At 42.5% G+C, this 13415-nt stretch overlaps 1 protein-coding gene across 1 annotated transcript in view; it reads right to left on the bottom strand.

Moving 5' to 3' along the window:
• Positions 1-13415, bottom strand: part of LOC127638165 (protein kinase C-binding protein NELL2-like) — a 126170-nt gene that overhangs the window by 26569 nt on the left and 86186 nt on the right. Inside the window, exons 14-15 of the mRNA XM_052119580.1 lie at positions 4415-4537; positions 4235-4330 (exon numbers count right to left, since the gene is read on the bottom strand). Coding sequence (XP_051975540.1) covers positions 4235-4330; positions 4415-4537 — 219 coding nt within the window. The remainder of the gene's footprint in view (positions 1-4234; positions 4331-4414; positions 4538-13415) is intronic.

Below are 13415 nucleotides of genomic sequence, written 5' to 3'. Positions count from 1 at the left end.
TCCGTGCATATCATCACGTGACTTGTTGAGTGTGTTACCGTGGAGATGTGGCGCATGTGGAGGCTTCACGCTATTCTCCACGGCATCCACGCACAACTCACCACACGCCCCACCGAGAGCGAGGAGGTTATCCCATGTGACTCTACCCTCCCTAGCAACCAGAACAATTTGGTTACCCCATGTGTCTCTACCCTCCCTAGCAACCAGAACAATTTGGTTACCCCATGTGTCTCTACCCTCCCTAGCATCCGGGCCAATTTGGTTATCCCATATGACTCTACCCTCCCTAGCAACCAGAACAATTTGGTTACCCCATGTGACTCTACCCTCCCTAGCAACCGGGCCAATTTGGTTATCCCATGTGACTCTACCCTCCCTAGCAACCAGAACAATTTGGTTACCCCATGTGAATCTACCCTTCCTAGCAACCGGGCCAATTTGGTTACCCCATGTGACTCTACCCTCCCTAGCAACTGGGCCAATTTGGTTGCTAAGGAGACCCAGCTGGAGTCACTCAACACGCCCTGGATTCAAACTCGCGACTCCAGGTGTGATAGTCAGCGTCAATACTCGCTGAGATACCCAGAGCCCAAATGTCACGTATCGTGAAATACACAATACAGTAACTATGGACATGCACAAGTAATCGATTAATCGAGTACTCACTTAGCTTTAAATATTCGACTAGTAAAAAACACTATTTTACATTTACATTCATGCATTTGGCAGATGCTTTTATCCAAAGTGACTTACAGTGCACTTATTACAGGGACAATCCCCCCGGAGCAACCTGGAGTTAAGTGTCTTACTCAAGGACACAATGGTGGTGACTGTGGGGATAAAACCAGCAACCTTCTGATTACCAGTTATGTGCTTTAGCCCACTACGCCACCATCACTCCACATTTTGCATTTGCATTAGAAATGCAACTAACACTATTTTGCATTACATTTGATTTTCCTTTGGGCATTTACCCAAAAATATTCTTTTTCTTTTTTTTACGTATCGCTTGAGAAGACTTTCAAATGCATTTTTCGTGATTTTTTATTTATTTTTTGCAATTTAGATGTTGTCGTTAATGCATAGTCCTCATTTTAACATAATAAAAACAGGTTTAAAGTTTAAAGGTTGAATATAAATTCTAAATGTACGTAATCGATTGCATCGATCTTAAGTGTTGGAGCACTCGACAAACAAATAACGTGCACAATTGCGAATACCTAATAGTAACAGCAGTTAGGTGAAACACTGCACCTGTACACATCTTCCAACGGAGGCTGCAGAAAAATAGCTAAGAACGATTCTAACATCCGTGAACACTCATCCGCTTTATTCCATCCCGCATCCTCCAGAAAACTGGCAGCAGTCCCGAAGAAAGAGATTTGATTTTAATCAAAGGACAGAGCAGGTCACCTCGTAAAAATGACCTTTTATATGGAATCGATCGCTGGAGTTGTGTGTAGAGTTTCTCATTGGATGTGTTTAGTGTGTGTTTGCGTTATCTCCAGTAAAACTGTCCATTCATTTAAGACACATTGGCATACTGGGCCAGAACATGATTCTAATCTACCAAATCAAGGCAAAAGTCGCCATTAGCTTCCAACGGCTTCATGATTTTATTCAAATCTGCCGTGCATTCAGCAGTCGCACGTAATCTGTCTCTATCCTGCACGAAATTACAGCTGCGGAGGGTGGCGATGTTACCCAGGGGGTCAATAACAGATGAACAGAAATGCAGGAAAACGTTGAGCAGAATGGAAGAAGTGTGTAAGTGGGAGGGAGACGAGAAACAAAGACAACTCTGTTTCACAGAAATGATTAACGCACAGATGGCGAACAGTAATGTGTGCGTTTGTCTTGAGCTGTGGGGGAAATTGATGCTCTGTTTTGAAAAGGAATAAAAGGCACGAGGCCTAAATGAAGACAAACAACAATAGACAGAGGAGACGTAAACATATATTTAAAAACCCAAGAATAAAGAGAACGTGGACGCCAGTCTGTGTGATGTCTCTGATTTACTGCAGCATTGACAAATGAGGTCTGATAAAAAAGAGAAATCTATTTTAAAAGTTTGTTTAAAATATCTACACAGTTCAAATTTAAAGGTACAAATATTTTTACATATATCATGAATTTTTAGTCACGATTATCAAGAAGTTTTGCAAATGTGCCTTTATGACAAAATTAGAAAATGTAAAATATATTGTACAAATTTTACACCCAGTCATGAAGGTCTATCTTTAATATTTGTTGTTTGTTTGTTTGTTTTTGGGTTATACTTTGAAGTTTTAATGTAGACAGACAGACAGACAGATAGACAGATGATCAGACAGACAGACGGATGGATGGACGGATGGATAGACAGACAGATAGATAGACAGACAGACAGAAAGATGACAGACAGACAGACAGACAGATAGAGACAGACAGACAGACAGATGATAAGTGACGGACGGACGGATGGATAGATAGAGACAGACAGACAGACAGATAGAGACAGACAGACAGACAGACAGATGATAAGACAGACGGACAGACGGATGGATGGATAGATAGACAGATAGATAGAGACAGACAGACAGAAAGATGACAGACAGATGATAAGACGGACGGACGGATAGACAGACAGACTGACAGAAAGATGACAGACAGACAGATAGAGACAGACAGATGATAAGAGACGGACGGACGGATGGATAGATAGAGACAGACAGACAGACAGATGATAAGACAGACGGACAGACGGATGGATGGATAGATAGACAGATAGATAGAGACAGACAGACAGAAAGATGACAGACAGATGATAAGACAGACGGACGGATAGACAGACAGACAGACAGAAAGATGACAGACAGACAGACAGACAGATGATAAGACGGACGGACGGATAGATAGACAGACAGATAGATAGACAGAAAGATGATAGACAGACAGACAGACAGACAGAAAGATGATAGACAGACAGACAGACAGATAGAGACAGACAGACAGATGATAAGACGGACGGACGGATAGATAGACAGACAGATAGACAGACAGAAAGATGATAGACAGACAGACAGACAGAAAGATGATAGATAGACAGACAGATAGACAGACAGAAAGATGATAGACAGACAGACAGACAGAAAGATGACAGACAGACAGACAGACAGATGATAAGACGGACGGACGGATAGATAGACAGACAGATAGACAGACAGAAAGATGATAGACAGACAGACAGACAGACACAGTAGCTTTTGTTTTTGGTTTCACCACCTAACTTTGATTTAGTTGTCAAAATGAATACTTAGAACTATATTTCTTTATTTGTTTTAGCTTTTAACAGTTTTTTGTTTTTTGTTTTTATGCTACCTAATTTTAATTGTTGTTTAATTAAAAGTTGTATTATTTATCACATCAAATTCAAATTATATACCTGTATTTATTTATTTGTTATTTCATCTTTTAGCTGTTTTGTTATTGTTGAGGTTTTTTTGTGGTTACACCTCCTGACATTGATTTAGTGGTCAAAATATTATTATTTATAATTATATATTTATCTTATATTATATATAAGTTTGATTATATATTTAATACTTCGAATATAACAATATATATATATATATTTTGGTTACATCACCTGACTATAATTTGGCAGAAAAACGTTTTTATTATACTGTATATTACATCAAATACTCATAATATACCTGTAATTCATATTTTTTTTTACTGGTGATTGATATTTGATATTTGATATTTGCCAGTTCCCCTCTGACTAACATCATTAATATAATGTAAATATTACTTATGTAGACGTTAAAGTCATGGTTTAAAATTATTAAACTATTAAGTGTTAAGGGTCAGTGTTTAAACATTGATTTTATATGAAATGTAGCTTGTTTCATTAGTATTTACATTCAAGAAATACTGATTAAAAAGTACATTTTTGCAGTGTGTAAAATCACTCAAACTGTGATGTTAGATTCCGCCCACCCCTACTTCCATAAGAAACAAGTGTGACCCCGAATCAAGCACTCTTCCTCAAAACTGCCATTTTAAACACTCACGCTCTGTTCAAAAGGGCCCTTAAATGGGCCCTCCAAGACGCAGGCAGATACTGCAGCAATCTGAGGCGCACACAGTTTGTGACACTCCAAATGGAAATGCATCTGGTCATTCAGGAGTAAACTTGAGGAGCAATATGATCAATTAAGATGCATGAATGTAAATGTAAACTGGCTCTTACCTGTCTCACAGTTTTGTCCGGTGAAGCCCTGCGGACACACGCAGATGTTCGGAGAAGTGCAAGAGCCGCCGTTGAGACAGCGTCCATCACAGAGGGCTAGAGGTCAAACAGAGGGCAAACAGAGGTCAGGAGTTTAAAGTGTGTTCACGGGGCGATGAGGCAGATGGGCCGCTCTCTCACCTCTACAGGTGGTGCCGTTTCCTGTGTATCCGGGTTTACAGGAGCAGCTGTGCCCTCCGACGGTGTTAAAACACAGCGCGTTCTCATCGCAACTGTTCTGCCCGGACGCACACTCATCATGCTCTAGAGAGAGAGAGAGAGAGAGAGGCCACGCAAAACATGAGCTCCTGAACTTGCATGAGTTTTTTTGCTTTTAAAATGATGTAAACAAGAAAGGAAAAACAACAAAATCTGGAGAATCAGGAACTACATTCAAACTTCATTGGAATAAGAAGAAGGATTCATATATTTGGGAAAGGATTTGACCAAAAGGAGAATTAAATAAATAACAACAGATACAAAATAGCAGTGGAAGCCTAGAAGGACTAAATATATCTTCATCGTTAAATGCTATGCTAATTAAAAAATGGCAATAGCACAGGATAGTTGGCCTGCACACCTTCGGATTGGCTGGTTGAGCCTGAACATCAGCGATGCGATGCATACTAATTAAACAGCTGCAGTGGGGTGTGGTGCTCGCATCTTTGATGATCCTACAGATATCCAGTCTGAGAAGAGCGGACAACAACACAAACATTGAACAGACCTTCCACTCCCTAAAAGAAATGGTGGAATGGGAGGGAGAAAACCCCTACAAGCAGTCCCCCTCTCCTGGGACATCAGAATACAACAAACAAACGAGTCTTCCCCATGCCAGTCCAGAGGAATGGCCCACTCCAGAGTACACCAAGAACAACCCAAACCCAAACCCAAGGCTCCACAACCAAGTGTGCCGCACAAGCCCTCAAAAGTGAAGCCAAAACGTCTGGATCGCCCCCCGGTGACTGGTCCTAGTATAGGTCATAAGCCCCACCTCCCCATTTTATTCAACGGGACGTGAGACCAAATAAACAATTAAATTACACTTCACATATCTTTTTTCCAAAGATAGTTTCTGTCATTTACTGTCGTTTCTATCACGTTGATGTCATTTCAAGTGTTTGTTTTCAAAATAAGTTTGTTTTTAGTTATTTGATGCTATAAAAACGCTGCTGTGACATCATGATTGACAGCTGTGATTGACAGGTTCTCTGAGCGAAGTAGTCACTGAAGCACCAACTGACTTTTTTTGGGGATCTTCGGAGGACTGAGGAGATTGGAGCTTTAAATGTAATATCTACATTTCTATAATTAATTATTTCACACGTCAAAAGTCAAAAGTGCAGGGGCATGTCCTTGCGATTGATTCAGCGAGAGTGAGGGCAGGGCCTTGATTTTGCGGCTTTACTTCCTGCTCACTGCTGCGCAGGTCTGGTCCTGAAATCGCAACTGCACAGACTCAAGTCCCAAGATGTCAGCGCCATATCAGGACACTGGCGGCTTCAGTTCTCACCAATGGAAAGAGCGAAGGGGCGTCTGTCCATCTTTTTTTACAGTCTATGTCCACAACACAATTGCTCAACTACAGCACAGCTTATTTCTGCTGGAAGTGGAGACAGTGGAGCTGAGTGAGCAATCTATGCCCAGGCTACCACCACCAAAGACACTCAGCAACTCAGAGAGCAGCTCTGTCAAATCAGAAACCACCTGAAAATGTCCATTCAAGAGCTGAAGGGGGAAATGAACACCCAAAGGAGACATCACAGAACTGAAACACATGATGGGGAAGGACATTTCAGAAATGAAAGGAGGCTCAAAGGGAGAGCTCAGTGGTCACAAATGGCTCTTTCCCACGGCACGTTACGGTTCGACTTGCCTCGCTTTACTTTTCTGAGCTTGCATTTCCACTGCAGTTTAGTGCCGCCTCAATGTGGGTGGGATTATAGGCTGATCGTCATAGTTGCGCCGCCTCTACTGTCGTGACATCATCTTAAACGTGACTCAAACATTACTCACTATAAACAATGACACATTTACATTTATGTATTTGGCAGACGCTTTTATCCAAAGCAACTTACAGTGCACTTATTACAGGGACAATCCCCCCGGAGCAACCTGGAGTTAAGTGTCTTACTCAAGGACACAATGTTGGTGACTGTGGGGATTGAACCAGCGACCTTCTGATTACCAATGTCAAGGGTAGGACACAAGGGGACACTTTAGGGAGACGGTAAGGATTGACAGATTGATAGCACTTTCTCGATTCTGTGGGTGTTGGTGCATGGCCGTTCTTAGTTGGTGGAGGGATTTGTCTGGTTAATTCCGATAACGAACGAGACTCCGGCATGCGAAATAAGTTATGCGGCCCAGTGCGGTCGGTGTCCAACTTCTTAGAGGGACAAGTGCCATTCAGCCACACGAGATGGTGCAATAACAGGTCTGTGATGCCCTTAGATGTCCGGGGCTGCACGCACGCCACAATGGGTGGATCAGCGTGTGTATACCCTGCGCCGAGAGGTGCTGGTAACCCGCTGAACCCCACTCATGATCGGGACTGGGGATTGCAACTATTTCCCATCAACGAGGAATTCCCAGTAAGCGCCGGTCATAAGCTCGCATTGATTAAGTCCCTACCATTTGTACACACCGCCCGTCGCTACTACAGATTGGATGGATAGTGAGGTCCTCGGATCGGCCCCTTGGCGGAGCACTGAGAAGACGATCAAACTTGACAACATAGAGGAAGTAAAAGTCGTAACGTCCATTTTGCTCACCTCTTGGGAATTACACAGTATATTGTATGATAACAGACTTGGATCCTTTATCACTCAGAGCATTCACTGTTAGAGAACTAAACCCCTTACTGTGTTTCTCAAAAGGACAAGGACTAAGATTAATAACAAAGCCCAGTCAGCTGTACAATATCAGAAAACCATTCAGAGGGACTGAAAACAGCACAGACGTGTACCAGGAAGCAATTAGCATCCAAACAATACAACTGCTCTTAGATAACTCTCTGGATACCAGAAACTCATTTCCCCAAAAAATTTATAAAGTAGAAACTGGCACAAATCGTAAGCTAAATCAAATACCTTAACAAATGGAAATACTAGAATTGGCAATCAAAGCCCATTAGACCTTCCTATTACTGAAAAGGAACTTAAAGACCAAACGAATACTCTAAATCCCCCAAAAAAGCATCTGGACCTGATGGGATATTGAATGGAATGTTAAAATACACCAGCACTAAATTGCAATCAGCCATTCTGAAATGACTAAACGTGGTTCTGAGTGTAGGTTACTTCCCTGACACCTGAAATCAAGGACTGGTTACACCCATCTTTAAAAATGGAGATGCATTTGACCATAATAATTAGATGCATTTGACCTGGATCTGGCACAACTGACTATTTTGCAAACGTATTGGAAATGGCATACGAGGAAAAACCTATGACCTCATTAAATCAGTGTACATGGAAAGTAAATGTGGTGGAGATTTCTTTCCCAGGAGTGTGGAGTGAGAGAGGGTTGCTGTTTAAGCCTGATATTGTTTAACATTTACATCAACAAACTGGTTACCAGTCTGGAGGGATTTACAGCCCCTGATCTCTTCACAACTCAGAAATCAAAATGACCTGGTTCTGTTGTCTCCCACTGAACACGGTCTACAGCAGAACCTGGACCTGCTAGAACAATACTGTCAGACCTGGTCCCAGACAGTCAACCTCACTAATACTCAAATCATGACCTTCCGGAAAAGATCCAGATCCCAGGGAACACAACAGACATTCACATTAGCAACTAACGCAATAACACACTCCTCACACTATGATTATCATCAGCAGGATTGGAAATCACTTCCGCTGGAAACTTCAACCCTGCAGTGAATGAACTGAGAGATGAAGCTCACAGGTACTTCTATCCCATAAAACAACATTGTACTATAGAGAGACCTGTCAGAATTTGGTTGCTAATTTTAGAATCAGTGATTTAGCCGATTGGTCCACTGACAAATCCAAATCAAGAATTCACCAAATGGGATAAACATCCAATAGAGACCCTGCATGCAGAATCCTTGTAACGGGAGCCAGCTGGTCTTTGGCTTTTAGCCTCCTTGTTAGCGCACCCGCCTCCCATGCCGGAGACGCTGGTTCGAGTCCCGTTCGGAGCAGGGTGACCAGGATCGGTTACAGTGGTGCCGTGACCCGGATGGGAGTGAGGTTTAGGTGGGTGAGTGTAACAGGAGCCAGCTGGTCTTTGACTTTTAGCCTCCTTGTAAGTGCACCCGCCCTACGCCGGAGACGCTTGTTTGAGTCCCGTTCGGAGCAGGGTGACCAGGATCGGTTACAGTGGTGCCGTGACCCGGATGGGAGTGAGGTTTAGGGGGGTGAGTGTAACGGGAGCCAGCTGGTAGATAGCTGTGCAGTGTGTAAACCTCACTCTCCTGACCTCAAGAGGTGCACTAGCGACTGATGCTAGAGGCTGTAGCCTTTAGCTTCCTTATTAGCGCACCCGCCTCCCACGCCGGAGACGCTGGTTCGAGTCCCGTTCGGAGCAGGGTGACCAGGATCTTTTACAGTGGTGCCGTGACCCGGATGGGAGTGAGGTTTAGGGGGTGAGTGTAACGGGAGCCAGCTGGTCTTTGGCTTTTAGCCTCCTTGTTAGCGCACCCGCCTCCCATGCCGGAGACGCTGGTTCAAGTCCCGTTCGGAGCAGGGTGACCAGGATCGGTTACAGTGGTGCCATGACACGGATGGGAGTGAGGTTTAGGGGGGTGAGTGTAATGGGAGCCAGCTGGTTGTGTAAACCTCACTCTCCTGACCTCAAGAGGTGCACTAGGGACTGATGCTAGAGGCTGTAGCCTTTAGCCTCCTTATTAGCGCACCCGCCTCCCACGCCGGAGACGCTGGTTCGAGTCCCGTTCGGAGCAGGGTGACCAGGATCGTTTACAGTGGTGCCGTGACCCGGATGGGAGTGAGGTTTAGGGGGTTGAGTGTAACATGAGCCAGCTGGTCTTTGGCTTTTAGCCTCCTTGTTAGCGCACCCGCCCCACGCTGGAGCCGCTGGTTTGAGTGTCATTCGGAGCAGGGCGACCAGGACCGGTTACACATGCAGGGCAGAATTAGGCAAATATCCACTAATTATAAAAATACAAAAATGGGCAATCAAATTCTGGAAACATGTACAACTCAGTGACCCCCGCTCACGCCATTATAAAGCCCTGATATACCAATCCCTTCAGCTGGTCCAGAGCTTTAGTCCTGATGCTCTACTGACCCCCATCACACTAAAGACCTGGACCAGAACAACACTGCATCACTAATTAGATACAGACAAATTACTGCACAAATAAAACATAATTATATCACTTATTGTGAAACTCAAATGCAAAAACAGAGCAAGATGCAATACTATATGGCCCTCAAAAGAGATTACACCACGGCAGACTATCAGTCTGAGAGCCTCCTTGAGAATATACAGACAGTGAACACAACCCCACTGTAGAAACGGGCACACGGGAGGAAAGCTTGTGTCCACACTGTGATCAAAATCGAGACAGAGCTGCATTTTGCACAAATGCACAAAACACACAGACATCCGGGAAAATCTTTACCACAAAATGAAACACATTCCCAGCACATTTGACCATTTAACAAACAATGAAAGACTGCCCTTCTTATTATGAGAGCACAAGGACTATATGTGTCTGTCTGCCACAGAATGAGAGACAGTCAGTCTCCATCATATTTTACTATTTTTCTCTGATCATGTTTTATTTATCCTCTATGTGAAACTTCTTTTTTATTATTTAACATTATCCTTTTGTACCATATTTGTCAAGAATACATTGCATATTTACTCTTTACTGTTTTCGTTTTATGCAGCTCTGCTGTAAACGCTTTGGTAATAGGAACGTACAAATATTTATCACCTATAAAGCACCTTAACTGAGAGAGAGAGAGAGAGAGAGAGAGAGTAGAGAGAGAGAGTCGGAGAGAGAGTGAGAGAGAGAGAGAAAGAGAGAGAGAGAGAGCGTTAATGGTGAAGTGTCATTTCTCCACCACCAAATGGAATTGCAAAAATAACAAAAATGTAAAACATTGCCTGTGCAAAACTCACTGTCACAATGTTGAAACTGGCCTAACAGCTTACCAGCATTGACAAATGCATTGCTGGCATATGTTGAGTGTTGTTAGGGTGTTCTTGATGGTTGCTCATTGGTTGCTAAGGTGTTTTGAGAGGTTTCTACTAGTCGACCGATATGGTTTTTTTTTAATGGCTGATGTCCAGAGAGCAGGGTGTCCGATAGGCCAATGCAATGCCAATTTATCACACAATTTAATACAGTAAATAACATAAACATAAATTGTTAAAAAATATATTTTTATATATATATATATATATATATATATATATATATATATATATATATATATATATATATATATATTATTTTTATTTTTTTACTATATTTTTGCTTAGGTGTTTTAAGTGGTTTCTAATGTGTTGTTAGGGTATCCTTGATGTTTGCCAAGGTGGTTTGAGTGTTTTCTTGGGTGTTGTTAAGGTGATCCGGATGGTCACTAGGTGGTTTTTAAGGTGTTGTTGGGGTGTTCTTGATGGCTGCTATGCTGTTTTGAGTGATTACTATGGTGTTGTTAAGGTGTTCTTGATGGTTGTTAGGTAGTTGCTAATGTTTTTTGAGTGGTTTCTATGGTGTTCTTGTGGTGTTCTGGATGGTTACTATGTGTTTGCTAAGGAGTTTTGAGTGGTTTCTAGAGTGTTCTTTCTAGTTGCTTGATGGTTTCTAGGGTATAGTAAAGGTATTCTGGATGGTTGCAAATGCGTTTTGAGTGGTATCGAAGGTGTTGTTACGGTGTCGTTGATGGTTACTTGGTGGTTTCTATTGTGTTGTTTGGGTGTTCTTGATGTTAGTAGGTGTTTGCAAATGTGTTTGAGTGGCTTCTACAGTTTTGTCAGTTTTGTTTGATCATTACTAGGTTGTTGCTTAGCTAAGTGTTTTCAGTGGTTTCTAGGGTATTGTTAGGGTGTTCTGGATGGTTGCTTGGTGGTTTCTAGGGTGTTGTTGGGGTGTTCTTGATTGTTCCTTGCTGATTGCTAAGGTGTTTTGAGTGGTTTTTAGGGTGTTGTTAAGGTGTTCTGGATGGTTGCTTGGTAGTTGCTAGGATGTTGTTAGGGTGTTAATGTTAGTTGCTGGGGGTTGCTATGGTGTTTTGAGTGGTTTCTAGGATGTGTAAGGGTGTTCTTGATGGTTGCTACAGTGTTTTGAGTGGTTCCTATGGTGTTGTTAGGGTGCTCTGAATAGTTTCTTGGTGGTTGCTAGGCTACATCTTTCCTCAACAAGCAACACAAAGGAATCAGTTGTTGACATAAACGGTGAGCATTTAACGTTAAGAGCTATAAAATGAATGTGAGCATAATAGCTCAGATTATTTGGTCTTGAGGGAAACAGATGAAGCATTTTTGAGGTCATATTGAGATCACTGATTTTTTTGATAGCAGACTTTGTTTTCTTTGCCAATCTGCCAATGCGAAATTCCACAGAAACCTCTGCAGTATTGCAGAATTAGAATTAGTGCAGAGTACAGATACTCGGAGTACCAGAAGTTGTTTTCGCATATCCCATCTAAGCTGGAGTCAGAGCGCAGGGTCAGCCCTCGAGCAGATAGGGTCAAGGGCCTTGGTGGTGCTGGTGCTTGAACCCCCGACCCTTTTGGTTGGTAACCCAGAGCCTTAAACGCTGAGCCACCACTGGCCCTATATAAATACTACATCCATTTCAAAGAAAGTCCTCTCAAATCTAACTGGAGAAACAGTATGTAGATTTGCTGTAGAGACTGCTGATGATGAATGAATCAGCTCTGACCTCCACTGAAACATCCTCTGAAAGGATATTTCAAATGAACTTTCACAACGGTTGATGAAAGCCTCAAATCAAGATGATCTGACACTAGCTCTATTTAATCGTCTGCTGTCGGACTGAGAGGCTGTTGAACTCTGAGTTCATTTGAGGTTTGTTCAGATGAGATGCAAGTGTTCAGAAAGTAAGAGAGAGAACATTAGATCTGAGATATTACTGCTTCACAAAATTTCCACTGCACTTATTCTCTTCAGCCATGTGTGTGAGTGTGTGTGTGTGGCCTGTGGGTGTTTCAATGCACCTAACGATTAGCCCCATAATCTCTCGCTCTGTTATTAGTCTATCCTGCGGTGTGTAAGAAACGTGTTATCTGAGATACCAGAATTGGCTGCCTCCACACAGCCTCTCATTCCTCACTGCTACAGGATTAGAACGGACTGGACCGATTCAAGGTATCCTCTGGCGGTGCTGTACCGCAGCGAGCACTGCTCTATTCTCCTGCTCAATATCTCGCCGCATCCACATACACACGCCTGGACTGCATTCATTACCTGCGGAGCTTCCGTGTATAGATGCCTCTGTGTGAATGTGCTTTTTGGAGGTACCAGCAAGATTGTGGGAAATGAAAACTGTCATTTTGGAATTCAACAGCCAGTCCGCACAGGCCATGATTGCACTTTTTATTGAATGAGTTTCATTCAAGCCCAGAAAAATTGCCGCAGCTTACTGTCAGAAGTCTTTATAACTAAAATATTCTGCGTCCTTTGCAAAGATGAATAGATCAGATTCCAAAGACTAGTCAAACGGACACTTGATTCAGAACTGTCATTTAAATGTATGCACCAGAGCAGCCAATCAGGGACACTTCACCCAAAAAGTTATTTACTTGCCCTCATGTCATTACATATGCATGTGACTGGGAAACACAAATGGAGACATTTTCCAGATTATCTTGGCTGCATACAATGAAAGTGAATGGGGACTGTCGAGCTTAAAAATGGTTAAAAATAAATAAATTAATAAAAAAATATGGCACCCCAGAAAAGAACTGCTTTCAATGGGTGCTTCCATCAAATTGAGCTGAAAATGTGGAGTTGAAACACACAGTTACTAAAAGACTATTGGAGATTTGAGCTTACAATTTCCATCAGGGTCAGTGGATAAACTTGTGGTTGGATGTACAGTAAATTATGATTTTTCCACCATTACTGTCATTATCACATCTGCTCAATTAAAACTTTTCACAAAGAAATCACACAA

The sequence above is a fragment of the Xyrauchen texanus genome, chromosome 46, assembly GCF_025860055.1.
Source record: "Xyrauchen texanus isolate HMW12.3.18 chromosome 46, RBS_HiC_50CHRs, whole genome shotgun sequence".
NCBI lineage: Eukaryota > Metazoa > Chordata > Actinopteri > Cypriniformes > Catostomidae > Xyrauchen > Xyrauchen texanus.
The sequence above is the reverse complement of the archived record's forward strand: the minus strand, read 5'-3'. Positions and strand labels throughout refer to the sequence as shown.